This window comes from Falco rusticolus, chromosome 7 (assembly GCF_015220075.1).
Source record: "Falco rusticolus isolate bFalRus1 chromosome 7, bFalRus1.pri, whole genome shotgun sequence".
NCBI classification, from domain to species: Eukaryota; Metazoa; Chordata; class Aves; order Falconiformes; family Falconidae; genus Falco; species Falco rusticolus.
Window position 1 is genome coordinate 72,747,244 of NC_051193.1, and position 14,708 is coordinate 72,761,951.

A 14,708-nucleotide genomic window follows, 5' to 3' on the forward strand; every position below is an offset into this window, starting at 1 on the left:
CCTACAACCTAGTTATTTGTGATTTTGTCTTGCTACCTGACATGCAGAAGATCTGAGACAAACCCTTGATGAAACCTTTCTGTGTTATTGCATCATCACACACGTGCCACAGCCGTGGACCAGCAGGGAGGTGATCTAAGATACAGCTAGTATATCTCTCAGAGCTGCGACACACGGAAGTCCTCTGATACGCCTTCCAGAAAAAAAAAAAAATGTGACAACCACAGATAAGATGGGAATGGTACTGCATGGTAAATGCAGATTTTCATCTTTCAGAACATTTTCACTGGCCCTTCCTGTGCAAGAGGCTATACTGCTGATTGCTGCTGCTCACAGTGAAACAGGAGACTCAAGAGCAATGGGAGGGTTACACCATTTTTCTTCTACGCTTACCCTAGAGCTAGTTTCAGCATCCTTTCACAAGCATTCACGTAGCTGTACTGATTCAAACAAGACAAACTGTTAACTTGTCTATTTTGTGTGAAACTCATCTCCTCGTTGCACATGTGGATAGTCCATGCTCTTTAACTAAATAGCAGCATTTTCCTTTCCTGCTCATTGCCCACCACTTTCCTGCCAAGTGACTCCCACTTGCACAACTGCAACACAGCTGCACGAGAGCATCAGGAAGGACAAGGCATCCAGCTCTCAGTCAGCACATTTTTTGACCATTACTTCAGGGTAACTAATAATGGCATTAGCCTGGTGGTAATGATTTTAGAAAGCTTTTTCTTGTTCATTTCATCTTTGTCAGAACCAAGATGGGGGGGGTGATGAAAGAGTTTGCTCCTTGCAGCCACAGTTTCCAAGGTGCTACAACCCAACGGCAAAGTTACCCCTTGCTTTTGAAAGCACAGTATGCAGTCTTTTTCATTTACCCATGTCAGAAACTCTCCTTTCTTTGGGAGAAAGTACTTATCCTCAAAAACACATTCAGGTCTTAAAACCAACCAGAAAGCACATAAATAACACTCAACAAAACAGCAGCAAGGACCGATTTGGTTTATAACAATTAGTTTACACAAACACTGGGCTACTTCAGAAACACTTGGAAAAGGTTGCTATACAATTACAAAAGAAAACTTGTTGCCTGTACTCTGAGAGACCACCAAGGACAGAGATACTCACAGGTGTCCACTCGCTGGAGATTTCTCATCCGGATGATCCTTACAGTCAGCAGATAGCAGGGAGAGGATTCTATCTGGAGAAGAAAAGTAAAAATTGGAGTATGAATAAGCATCAAACATGCAAACCAACCAGCTGCTACAAAATAATACAGCTGGTAAAAACTGTGTCAACCATCTCACTATTCTGCAGATGAAAATCTGCAACATAAGCTACTGCTCTTAAAGAAGCCTTGTTATAATATATATATTTCACTGTCTTTTTGCTGTGTTACTCAGAGCCTGGATTCCTCATCATAGCAGAAAAGAAAGGGATAAATCCCTTTCAACTGATACTGTCTGAGACACTTGCAAAACCCCTTGCTTTGAAATTGTAGCGTTTAGCTCTGAGGTAGCTAGAGTAAGTGTCTTGAATGGAGTAAATGCACCAGTGAGCACCATGGTGGAGCTGTCAGAACAGCAGCAGTCTTACTCAAAGTCCCAGTCAAATCCCCTTAGTAACCACCCACAAGGTCCCATCGCATTGAAAAGGGTGCTGTGGAGAATATTTGTTGTTGCTGACTCTCATGGGAGAAACCTGAAGTACCACTCTCAAGAGACATGCTTTTGCCTTCTGCTTCAAAAACACAGGTTTCTCTTTTCCCCCCCTCTATAATTGTAGGGGGAAAACAGTAACAATAATCTGACCTTTTGTAAATCACAACTATGAGATACACCAATGGCTGTAAAGAATTAGGCATGGGCTGCCTTTAGGGGAAAATGAAGAACACCACCACCCTCAAAAAAATCCTTAAGTTTGAAAGTGCTTAACTTCCTTTGGTCCTTTCGAATGTCTCAGCCATGAACTTCTAGAAAACAAGCCTCTCTAGATTTTGTGGCTGCAGAGACCTCTTCCTATTTATTATTAGAGGATAATGGGATTTCCTTCTTCTAAGGCAGGCAATTTCCTGCCAGTTCATTCCATAAAGCTGTCTCTGGCTCAGACCTATTTGCAAAAGGCTGCTCTGACAAAGCCAATAAATAAATCAACATTTCCTGTGGCTGTGACACATGGCCATTTCCTCACACTCCTAGAAGCATCTCTACCTGCATAAGTGGTTACAGCAGAGCCCTCCAAATCATTCTTTTTGACAACGGCTATTTTTATCCACTGATTTCCTCTCATTTAGGAGCACCCTTCTATTTCTAAAGCACTTCAGAGACTTCCTAGAATGACTGTAAACAAGCACAAAAAGTAGATGTCACAGCAGATAGAGAGAAGCTGGAAGAACCTCATTCAAAACAATATGTGTAATGTTGCTGATTATTTTTTTTTTTAATTTTATGAGAACAGGGCAATAAGGACCTTATTTTCAAATAGGCCTCCTTTATCACAACAAATTACTTTTTCAATGTGTGTTTTAAATCTTTCTTTGGTCTCCTAACACATGATGTTATGTTAAAATGTTTTTTTGCTGAGATCTTAAAAAGGGTTCCTGCTTTTACCCCTCCTGTATGTGTCTCAAAAATTGTGTTCTTCCTTTCTTAGTACTTTTTCATGAAAATCACCCTCAGCAATCTATCCACGTATTTCAATTGCTCTCAAAGGAGAAAAAGCCTAACAAAAGCTGCAAAATTGGCAAACAACAACTGACGGAGGGGTAAGTCCTCAGAACTACCCCATGCAAGGACACTGGTTCACATTTCAGAAACCACGTAGCCATATTAATACACTTCTCCACCCAGTTAATTAACCCTTCTTCTCAGCTGGGTAATTAGCAAAGGTGGATCACTCCACTCACATGTTAGGAATGAGCCTGGGCACCTCAGCATATGCTCTACAAGGCAGAATCTGCATAAGCACTGGGCAATTCTTGCAGTCATTTATCTCTGGAGATTGCTCAAGGTGCTGCCAGCTCCTGGACCCACTCCAGCTACACTTCCTCAGGCAAATGGCATTGCTTGAGTGAAAACCGATGGATTCAATATTTGCAAAGCAGTTTGAGATTCTTAAATAGGAGATATTAAGGAAGTGCAGTGGGTTGGGGTTTTTTAATGACTATTATACCGTTTGTGCCATCTGATAACCTGGTTCCCATATAATGACTTTCTAATGTGTTAGCCAAATTTCCCCATCTGGCACGGGGAAATCAATTCTCAGAGATGCGAGTTTCACCAAAAGACTTACCAAAGTCACACATACACAAAAAAAAAAATAAATCAGTGGCTTCATAGAAGCTACAGAAATAAAGATCTGTGCTTGCACCAGCCGTTTACCTGAGGAACAGGCAGCAGCCAGAGCTAGCCTTCCTGGCAGCCCCAGCACATGCCCATGGGGGTAGCAAGGACAACAAGGAGGGCAGAAATCCCCCAGTGATTAGGCCTGGCTAGTTCTACTGCTCCCAGGAGGATTTGCTATTTTACTTAATTCTGGTAACAGATTAAACAAAAGAAATGCATTTAAATAGCAACTGTGACAACAGTAACATGATGTACTAGGGTCTAGTTATACAAAGAAACTAGCAGCTATGCATATGTGAAGCAAAGGACAGAAGTTCTGTTATTCTGTTTACTTAAAATCTATTAAGATTCCTTTAACAAAACAAAAGACTGCAGCTATGTCATGATGTCCCGTACAGAGAGGTTTCCATCACAGCCTCGGGCAATGGAAGACCACAAGCAGCACCCTGCCCTGGGGCTAACAGGGACATGCTAGAACAACCGTTTAGAGCTGTCACATTATAGCTTTGCTTTTGAAACAAATCAAGACTGATGTCCTCACTCTGTGACTGTTTTACTGATTGTCAGTCTGTTGGCTTGACTTCAGTTCAGTGCTTCCCAAGTTGTGCTCCTGTGCTTCATGTACAGGTGTGTATTATAGAACAGCTGCATGCAATACAGCACGCTGCAATGCCAGTGCATGAACAAGGCATACACTGCTAGTTTCTCTGCATTCCCAGGGAAACAAAGTTTTACTGCAGTTTTCCAAACAACAGCTCCATCGAACATAGATCAGATCCCACAGTCTCTTCTTCCAATTTTCCACCACTTCCCATAAAAAAGTATAATATGATACTGGGCACCAAGGTACTATGTTGATCAGTCACGTGAATGATTCCAACTTTCTCCCACCTGAGTGAGTAACAATTTGAAAACAGCAGTTTCTCTGCCACGTGTGCTCTGGTGATGCAGGCTGTCTGCATTCCTGGCAGATTTGTGCCTCCTATAGCTCTATTCCAGCCCTCTTTAAAGTCATACTTACATTCAGATGTAGGTATGTGTGGCATGCATCCATCTTGAGAAGCACTGCTGTAAATTATTTCACCAGTTTAGCTGTAAAATACATCCTGTCACATCACAAGCAGCTGCAGAATTCCAAAATGACAGTATTCCTTAATGAGACAAGGGTCCACAAGACCAGAGGATGGCTATTCTTCATCTTTTTTACTTGCTTTTCTTTCAGTACCTTTCTTCAGCCTTTAGGTTTCTTCATCTAACAGACTATTCCAGCATAGGCTATTTCTAGCAGCATCTTCCCAGCTCGCGATATCAACGGCACAGGTGTTCACCACTCCACTATGCCTACTGTAGACTACCCCAGTCTCACAATTCCACAACAGTACAGTCAAATGTATGCTGGGTCAATGCATATTTTGGTATTCAGTGTTAGCTCCGTGTTTTACTATAGATGTTCCAGCAGGCAGCAGAACATTGTAGCTGCCTTCCCAAAACAGAGAGCAGTTATCCAACAACACTGATCCAGAGAGATTTACTCTTGAATCTCCAGGGGCAGCCAACACATTCTCAGTCTCGATTGCTGCCCTTTTTAGATTGGCATTTATTCTAAAGCAATCACTATCAGAAAAATAATGCAGAGATTCTGAAATACATCTTCAGTGTGTGTGATGAAAACTATACCATCACCAAAAAGCACCTGTCCTCCAAGCAGGTGCTCAGCTGTTGCTTTTCTACATGAAATGCGGAATGACTTCCATCTGGTCTCATGAGGAGGGTGGCCTTTATCACACTGGATAAAAAATTGTGATAAGGAAGCAGAGAAAATCATGTGGCACAGTGTGCTGGTACCATTACTTATTCCAGTGCAACCGCACTACATGCTATTCCACAAGCCATCCTGCAAAGATCAGACAAGACTTAAAAATACTTTGAGGACAATCAGTTTACTTATTCAATGGTTGATAGAAAACCATTTCTACAGACCAACCTGAAAAAAATTGCGTTAGCTATGAAAACCATGAAAAGAGCTTCCTCTCTACCCATTCATTTTTCCTGCAGTCACCCAACAACAATGTGTGTCCACTCCTATGTCACCTACCGGCACAGCGGCCTTTCCTGGCAAAGATGGCTTCCCTGCCTTGACCAAGGTCCTCCTGCATTCCTGGCCCCGAGGGGCATTCTGCCGAGATGAAATCACTCCCAGGATGTTACCAGGGCATTCCTTTCTTCTCTCCAGGTGATAATTTAACTAGATGGTAGCCAGGGACCCAATCAAAAGAACTAAGAAGGCTTTGCTGCTGAGGGTGTATCTAGAGCGTATTTCAAGCCGTCTGAGGGTCCGGTTGCCTTAGAGATCATGCACCCTCAATTCTTTTGCAGTTGTAATCGGGATACTTCAGGCTGTGAACATCACTCAGTCAAGCCCTGCCCCAGCCTGCTAGAGCCTATCCCCCACTGCTGTGGGATGTGCCAGGGGACCCCACAGCGGCACATCCAGCGTCCAGCCACAGCTGCCTCGGAGAAGGAGACAGGAAGGAATTTTCTTGCTGCTTCTCACCCTGCCCCTGGTAGCCATTGGCTGAGTGCTGTCAGCTGCTGTTTGAACAGGTTTCTGAAGCTCTTCCATGTTCTTGATAAACCTGGGTTCCATGCTCAGAAAGAATCTACTCTCATTGCTTCCTTCCTTCGCCTCCTCCAGATGCTGGGGCTGCGTGTGGCACCTCCATCAAAGGCTGCAGGGCTGTGTGGGGTCTGGGACCACTGGCTGTTTTGCACAAGCAGCATGTTTCATGGTTTTTGTTAGTAACACAACCTCTCCAAATCAGACTGGCTCTTCATCAGCATTAGCAGAAGTCTTGGTTGGATATCGGTGAACGAAAAGCTCCTACAGCTGGATGGAAACACTCCTTCCATGCACATGGCCACAGTAACCCTGGTTTCAGTGAGGAAAATCGATGTGTCCACAGGAGCATGACAGGTATATGCAGGGCCGCAAGGATTGTGTCCTTCATGATTGCTTCCTCATACATGTGTCCATCATGGGACTCTGAACACTTTCAAAGAATAAGACTGTGCTTGAAATTCATTTCCAAAAAGCAGAAATTCAAATATTTATCAAGACAACATGGATAGTTTCAGTGCACAAGGATCCCAGCTTCAGCACAGATCTATTGTTTGATAACTCCAGCTAGTTGCACAGACTTTTCAGTACTGTTAACATTGTCCTCCATCTTTTCGTGTTTCCAGATGTTTAACAACTGGATTTTTCTGATTTTGAAAAACAGGTCCATTTGAAAACAGAGCACTCAACTGCATGTTCAAAATTATTTCTATATATATTCCAACTGCTGCTAGAGGAATAGCTACATCCGTGAAAAGACAGAGCCCTCTTATACTGCTTTGCCCTTCCTAAGCAGAACAAATATGGAAGAAAGAAACTAGACTGAGCATTAACCAGCTAAGGGCTGAGAAGCACACCACCCGATTCCAGATAGCCATAAAATAGGTGTTTACATCTGACAGCTGTTAGCGATTTCTTGAGCCTCATCCTAAGGTAGATGTTACCACAGGCCATGCATCACCCTCTAAAAATCTCTACTTCTGGCTACTGATTCCCAATCTAGAGGTCTACCTCAGACAGATGTTTTACATCTTTTACATCAAACGTGGATAAGCCAAACCATATTTCAAAGTTATGAGCTGATGGGAAGCAGCCTCCTTTGACTTTGCAAGGTTTATTTTTTAAGTGGGAGGCATGCATGCCATTTCAGCAGTCCATATTTTAGGCAACCCCACACCACCACTCAGGGTGGCAGGGGAGGCACCTAGGCTTAGAACAGCTTCTGCAGCTGAGCAGAGCTGCTGCTGGTGCCACACTCCTGCAAGCACCATGGGGCTGAGGGTGGCTCAGGAGTTGCTGCCTCCTGCCTTTCCAGCTGCTGCTGAGACCAGGACTGGAGCTGCTCCCAACAGCAGGCTCTTGGCCTTGCGACCTCAGCTCCTGTTCACATGGCAGAGTCCAACCTGTATCAGAAGCAGCAGCTGCAGCCTCCCCCTAACCTCACCATGCAGCTTGGCAGCTCCGTGCTCTTCCCATGACCTCAGAAGCTGTATCCAGCTTCCAAAACCAAGCAGAAACCAGAGCTGCTGTTCTGCACAAGGACAGGAGTTTGACCTGCCCCTCTTCTGTTACAGGGCAGAGTCACTTCCTGGCAGGGAAGTGAGGTACCACTTGACCCGAGGTATGAGACATCTTACCCTTGTTAAGACATGGCTCATACTGAATTCAGAACTATGCATCCAATTTTTCCCCTCCCCTTCCCTCACATTAATTATTATATGAGACCTGCTGCAATCCTTAAACATAAGCACTGATGTCTGAAATACCAGAGCTGGCTCTGCCTGCTGCTTTAGCATGGGGCAAAGTACCAGCCAAGGCCTGAATAACATAGATTCTTAATGCAGATGAAAATCAACATGTTGGCATAAAGGCACATGCAGTTGATGGGAAATGCCGTGGTATGTTTCTAACAGATGATGCCTCTTAGCAGGTAGAGACTCTCATACTAAGCCTTGTGGTAGTTTCAGTGATGAAAAATCTACATTTTAGAAACTTAGCAGAAGATAATAGCATGTGTGCATCCTTCACATAAACACACGATATGCTGCAGTAATCAAGCCATGGTCATGCAAGTGCATAGGACAGCATGCTACATTCTAATCATAGCAGAAAAAAACCCAGTGACTATGTAACCACATGCAATAACAACAACTCAGTCTATCACCAATGGATTGTCACGAATTTTTGGAATTTTGAAATGTGGAAAATAACCCGTCAGTGAGACAGGGGCAAGATGACAGTTGTCAAGAAGGTGGTTATGGTCTCATACACATTAGATTATTCTTTTGGTTCACTACTGTCACACATGTCCCCTTGAAATTTCACAGCTATCTAAGCCTATATCCTGAGCAGATACTGGAAAAAACAAACACAACACTGTGTGGCATTAAGAAATGCAGACAAGAACGTACCTGTCATATGCATAATTATCATAGGTAATTATAATCCAGGAGTTCAAATCATTTTGCTTTCTCTTACCGTGATTTTAGGTTCCTTACCCCTTGTAAGGAGCAGACATCATACCAAAGACACATCGGTTCATTGTTTTTCAGTCTGTTTTTACTATTTACAAAATTCTTCCTCCTACACATGGTCCAGAATTTTGGTACCTCCACAGGCTGGAGATACATGACTTTGTAAGCTAAATATCTGCAAGATGAAATGCCACAAAGACCCAAGACTGATAGACTATATCATGAGAAAACACATTATACCCTTTTAATGCCACTTTTTTATTTTTAAATAAAAATCCCAATACTGGGCAAACGCAAAAACTAAACTTTGGTAAGTGTGTGTGAAAAAGTAAAAATACTGCAAGCATGAATAAGAATTGGTTTTAATTTCTTGGTGCCTAAACTGTAGCAGGACTACCTGGTAACTAGCTTATCACGAAGCTCACCTGTCTGCCTGTTTACAGCATTACTTCAACCTCCAGGTAAAGCGCCTTCTCAGCTTCATTTTGTCTTGGTATAACTTACCTGCATGGATTATAATGCAAATTTCCATAGAATTATCTGCCTCCGAAGCAGACACTTCTTGGGACAACATTGTTATATGAGTCACATTTAAACTTCTCTAATCCTGACAGAAAGGAAACAATGCCTGTACTTACTGCACAGATAGCAAAGTAGCAGAGTGAGAACCCCTATCAAAATCAGTAATTTCTAACAAAAATAAACCTATGACTTCAAACACAAGAAATAGCTATAGCACTTTCAAGCATCACTCCTTTGACAAAATCCCTCGTTAAGGGTTTATTTTTATGATGGAGCATGGAAGTGATGAACAATCAAAGTTCAATAATCCAGGACACCCTCCCCACAAATTGCTAGGATAGAGACTGCACTGCCAAAGCCACTACAGCCAAACACGCATCACGATTACTTTTGGCCTTTCCAGTTACATAAGGCATCGTGGAACAGAACGCTCACCAATGGATTTCTTTTACGAGTAAGTGAGGGATTAAAACAGTAGACATTCTCCATGGTCCCAATAAAAGACAACAGAGAAACACAACAAGCAGTTCTGAAAATCATCGACATAAGGTGGAACAAAATGATCCAAAAATAAACGTAAGGGCGTTTCCCTTGTAACAGTCAAACTGCTGCCATCATTATTTATCTACCTGAGCCTTTTCCCCTTTTGAGCAAAACAAAACCCGCAGACTTCTTTGGTTCAAAGTTCTTTTGTTCACAATACCTTGAAATCACCTTTGCCTGGTATGGTGCTTTCTTCTTTTTCCTCTTGCAGTTCACCATCTCCCAGAGAATCGATGTCCAAGTCTTCATTCTGAAGAAAGCAAGCAATGATAAATGGTGACATTAAAACAACAACAGCGGCATTATCAGGATAGATAATTAACTCCTACTTGCAATAGTTTATGCTGAAACCCCAGTTAGAACAACTGTTGGTTACACCCAGCCGTGTTACAGTGCTCAGCGTAATTAGCAAACCACCATGTGGCTCAGCACACGCTCCACAAAATCCACATCAGGTGTGCCCTTTAAACAAGTCTATGAAGGAAAAGCCATTTCGGCTGTGAGATACCCAAAAGCTGCCTCTGCATCCATCTTGCAAAAAAAGGTTTGTTTTTTGTTTCAAATGTGATCTTTTGCCAATCTGCTCCCACTCTTGGGGGTATTTCTCAGTTAAAAAAAACCCCCAGAATCTTGATCTGGGTTTAAACACAGAGCATGAAACACATTGCAACTGCAAAATTTTAAATCTAACGTTTCCATTTTTTCAGGAAACAGAAGTTCCAGAACACTTCTGCAATGTAGGGTGCCCCCTTTTGAAACACTTTGTGGGGAAACACCATTAAAGGCCAGTTCCTGACAGGTAAAAAATGTCAAAAGCATTCTGTTTCTGTTTCCAGAGTACTTCCTAAAGCAACATGCCTTCGTCCAGGCAAAGGGCACGCAAAGCAATGTGTAGCACACTATGGGTGAAGTCAAACAAGCTTCGTAATGACCCAGAGAATGCAAAGCAAAATGGAAAAACCAGAACAAAACTGGGAGCGTGGAAATAAAATTCGACTCCCTATCCCTATTCTCTGTCCTGGCCTTATGCCTTTTCCAGTAACCAAAGCTGAGGTTGTCACATCAATTTTGCTGTCAATATATAAATATTCAAGTTTTAAACAGAAGTAGCATTTACTTATGGAAGAAAGAGTTTTTAAGTCTGAGTCTGGATTGAGGCTGGCAGTTCAGTCCCCTGGAAAGCGCCCCCTGACCCGTCCGTTTCTTCCACCTTCCCCATCCCTGCTGCCCCCTGGCCACGCTGGCTCCTCTCCGGCGGCCTGTGGGGCCGGGACCTCAGGCCGCAGCGGAGCGCCACAGGCTCGGGCGGGCAGGGCGGCGCCGGTGGCACCGGGCACGGCGAGGGCCCCCGGGCGGGGTCCGCTCCCGCCGCTCCCGCCGCCCCCCGCGCAGCCCTTCGCAGCCGCCCTCTTACCTGCCGCGCCTTGGCGCCCGGCGGCAGCGAGACCTTGCCGGGGACCCTGCCGTAGAGCGCTGCCGGCACCTCCACGGGCAGCGCCTCCTGCGACATGTCCGCAGCGGCTGCTCCGCGCAGCCCGCGACAAGTTGTTTTATAAAATGACCGGAGGCCCCACCCATCGCCCCGCGCCGGGCCGCGGCCTGCCCGCCCAGCGGCGAGGCCCTCACCTCAGGGCCCTCACCTCAGGGGGCCCCGCCCGGCCGCTCCCAGCCCCGCGGCAGCGGCCGCCCCGCCGCAGCGGTGAGGGGCCGCAGGCACGGGGGGCGCGGCACGGGGGGCGGCGGGACCCGGGGTGGCGCCCCCCGAACCTGGCCCCGGCCGAGGGCGCCGGGCGGGCGGCGGGAGCGGGCCGGGCTGTCGCGCGTTTTCCGGAGAAAGGCACCTGAGCCCAGCAGCTGCGTGGGACCCACGCCGGGGTGCATGGAACGCAGCGTCCAGGCCTTCAGATATGTTTCGCAGAGCTTTTGCTCAATCCAAGAGCGTGAACGGTGGAGCACATCAACATCTCCAGATGTACCCGGTGGAAATTACCATCCTCACAGCGAACGAGTAACAAACCTGCAGCTGTGGTGACAGCGGGCTGTGTCACAGCACCTGCATCTCCAGCATGAACAGTAGCTCAGCCCACACCCGCAGTGCAAGAGCATCTTCTGGTCTCAGGTCACAGACACCCTGAGCTGCATCCTGGAAAACTCCTCTTGCAGCTTAATTTAGAGAACAATTTTTATTTTCTTTTTTTTTTTTTTTTTTTTTTTTAGCCTCATCAGAAAAGAAGACCTGCCTGACCTTGGAAGACCTGCCACAGGGACACTGAAAATATCAGTGTACTGGCTATTAGAGCAGGCCAGATTTCCCAAGGCTGACTGGTTCAGAGGATCATTAGCATAAATCATGACGCTCACCTAGAAATCCCTCTCAAGGTGATGCATCTTCAGTAAGTTGAGATTCCCTGTCCTCAAGGAAACCTGTGGAGAAGAACAGGTGGATTCTGCATACAGACTTCCAGGTCTTAAAGTTAATTCCCCATTATACACACACCTGGGCATCTAGGAATGATCTGTATGGCCTTCAGCTAAATCCACTTGTTCTGCTCCCACCTGAGTGACTCCACAGGGAAAGCCATAAAGAAAGAAAACTCCAAGGCTCTCGCTAACAACTGAACTAGTGTTAATTAATTTGAAATCTGAACGTTTCAAGCTGGATGGTCTCAATTTGTAGAATGGCAAGGAGAGGCTTCGAATAGAACGGTTCTATTTCTTTACATTTCATATTTTAGTAATTTAAGGATAGATGAAGCAAAATAACCTACTGTCTGCTTCAAAGGTCTAACTATAGTTGCCCCGGCAGCAAACAGCACACTGCTCTTGTCCTTTAGTGCTCACTACACCTCGTACTTCCTCGAATGCTTGGGTTTCTTACACTGCATCTCAGTTTGTGGAAGCACCAATTGCTTGGCAAAGGTACTTGTATTATGTCTGACAGCAGACAGGCTGTGGAGAAACAGTGCTCCGTGGCAGTTTTTTTCAATGTGTCCAAATACAGCTTTGTGGTTTCAATCAGTCTTGGACTGGACTGAAACTGCTGGTAGCCAGTGCCCCCTAAATGCCTTGTACATGCTTGCCAAAATGAGCTTGGGATTAATCTGGCAAGCTGGAAATGCAGGCAGGACTGGCTGTGACCACCCCACTGCTCTCAGACATACAGGTACTTCTACATGAAAAACAGCACTGGGGAACAGAGTCAGATGGGCATTCTGGCTCACCTCTGTCCTCTTCCTGCAAGGACGAGTGGTGTCTCAGACCATTTCTAGTGCGGTCAGTGAAGGAAGGACATGTAGAGCAGGAGAGGAAACTCACAGGAGGCAGGCGCACTACTGCTGTCTGTTGCCTTATCCCTGACACAGGAAAGATGGAATCTTCTGGGAAATTAATTTCAAAGCAAGTCTTCAACCAAGGAGTTTAAAAGTACAAGAAGGTACCCCTGTTAGGACATGACAATCATACTGAGAAAAGTACAGCACTTTATGTCCATCATATACATGCATCAGCATTTGCTTGCACCTAGCATATAACTATTATGCAGCTCTAATGCTGAAAGGCATTACTTTGCCAGTAGAGAGACTGGCATCACTAATGACTTTTCACATTGCTGCACTCACAGTTAAATGCTTGTCTATGTTCCTTCCACGTTGCAGTTGCTGATACACTGGATAAAGCCCAGCACTTACCATACCAATCTTAGAGCAACCTAATTCAGATGGAGATTTACACTCTGTTTTAGATCTCTTAGATATTACGCAATGTACGTTGCAAATTTACCATCCCCAATGGTTACCTGTACAGTGAGAAAGCCCTCTGTGCCTGGAGTTGCCTTACTGTGTGTTGTTGTCTGTTCTTGGAGGTTTCCCAGGAGTACAGTACACTAGAAGAGAGGTTCCCAAAGTTTTCTGAATTGCTGTTCACATTTCTGCAGACTACATGCAAGTTCACCACCTCCTCATGAACTGGAAACCAGCACGAGGGCAGTATGACCAGTACGGTGCTTCCTCCCATACCTGTAACCAGCTTGCGGGTTACAGACCGCCAACTCCTGCAGCAGCAGAGATCATGGACCAGAGCTTAAGAGTGACCAGAAAAGATATTTGGTAAGGATCTACAAAGGATTTTCTAACTACTACTACTACTTATTATTATTATTATTATTTATTATTATTGTTATTATTATTTACTTTATTTCAGTTATTACACTGTTCTTATCTCAATTCATGGGTTTACCTTTTCCCAATTCTCCCCATCCCACTGGGGCAGCGGGGAGAGTGAGCAAGCGGCTCTGTGGTACTTAGTTGCTGACTGGAGTTAAACCACAACAATATCGTATGTTTACGAAGTAGATAACAAACCAAAATAACTGCAGGTCAAGGAGCAATTTGGTGCATGGCTTGCTTTCAAGACTGGTTGAAACAATTTTAGATGTCAGCCAGCTGTGTAGCAGAAATTGCAAAATTAAAGGAACAACTATAAATTGCTCAAGATTTAAAAGCGTGTATTAATATATGTAGAAACTTGCAGCTCCTTACCTGATAGTTATCACGCTCTAAGGATGCTCCATTGCCTCAGCAGAAGAAAGGAAATAGGGAGGGAGCAAACATTTCATATATTTAACAAATAATATACAGGTTATTAGCTGAGAGAGAGAACGGTGCAATAAGCAGCGGCTGGCAGGAAAAGTCATACTGCTGGGGGGCAAGCGGCCGTCTTTTCCCGGTGTTTAAGGGCAGGCAAAAGAAGAGATCTAGGAGCTAGAAAGAACTCACCGTGTACGTGAGTTCTGTATGTGAGGCATCTGTAAGTGCAGAATGGTCAGAACCTCAGCAGCAGGATTTAATGCCATCACGTTTTCTGGAATAGGGTTTTTTAGTTGCTGTTCTTTTTAATGGACCAGCCCGTCAAGACTGCTTTGAAGAAGCTGGAGAAGGGATATACCTATATCTCCATTTAAAACGTCTGTCTCCACCACCTTTTTGTTCCTGATTTCCTTTCTTTTCTTGTTTCCATTTCCTGCCATCCTTTCTTTCTTATTGACTTCCTGGCTTTCCAGAATATCCGTTTCCTTCCTTTGCCCATCTCAATACCACATAGCTATAATTCCCTTTTATTAGGGTATTATAATTTTTTTCTTCCTTCTCCCCTTCTCCCTCCTTTGCTTTTTATACCATCTGTTTTCTTAATCTTTCCCCTTTGGCGCACGTC

At 44.6% G+C, this 14,708-nt stretch overlaps 1 protein-coding gene across 1 annotated transcript in view; it reads right to left on the minus strand.

The window, feature by feature from the left end:
- The window catches only part of LOC119151330, a 53,366-nt gene extending 42,302 nt beyond the window's left edge, over nucleotides 1–11,064 (minus strand). Inside the window, exons 1-3 of the mRNA XM_037395138.1 lie at nucleotides 10,915–11,064; nucleotides 9,661–9,750; nucleotides 1,129–1,201 (exon numbers count right to left, since the gene is read on the minus strand). Coding sequence (XP_037251035.1) covers nucleotides 1,129–1,201; nucleotides 9,661–9,750; nucleotides 10,915–11,010 — 259 coding nt within the window. The 5' untranslated portion in view covers nucleotides 11,011–11,064. The remainder of the gene's footprint in view (nucleotides 1–1,128; nucleotides 1,202–9,660; nucleotides 9,751–10,914) is intronic.
- Nucleotides 11,065–14,708: the final 3,644 nt, after the last annotated feature.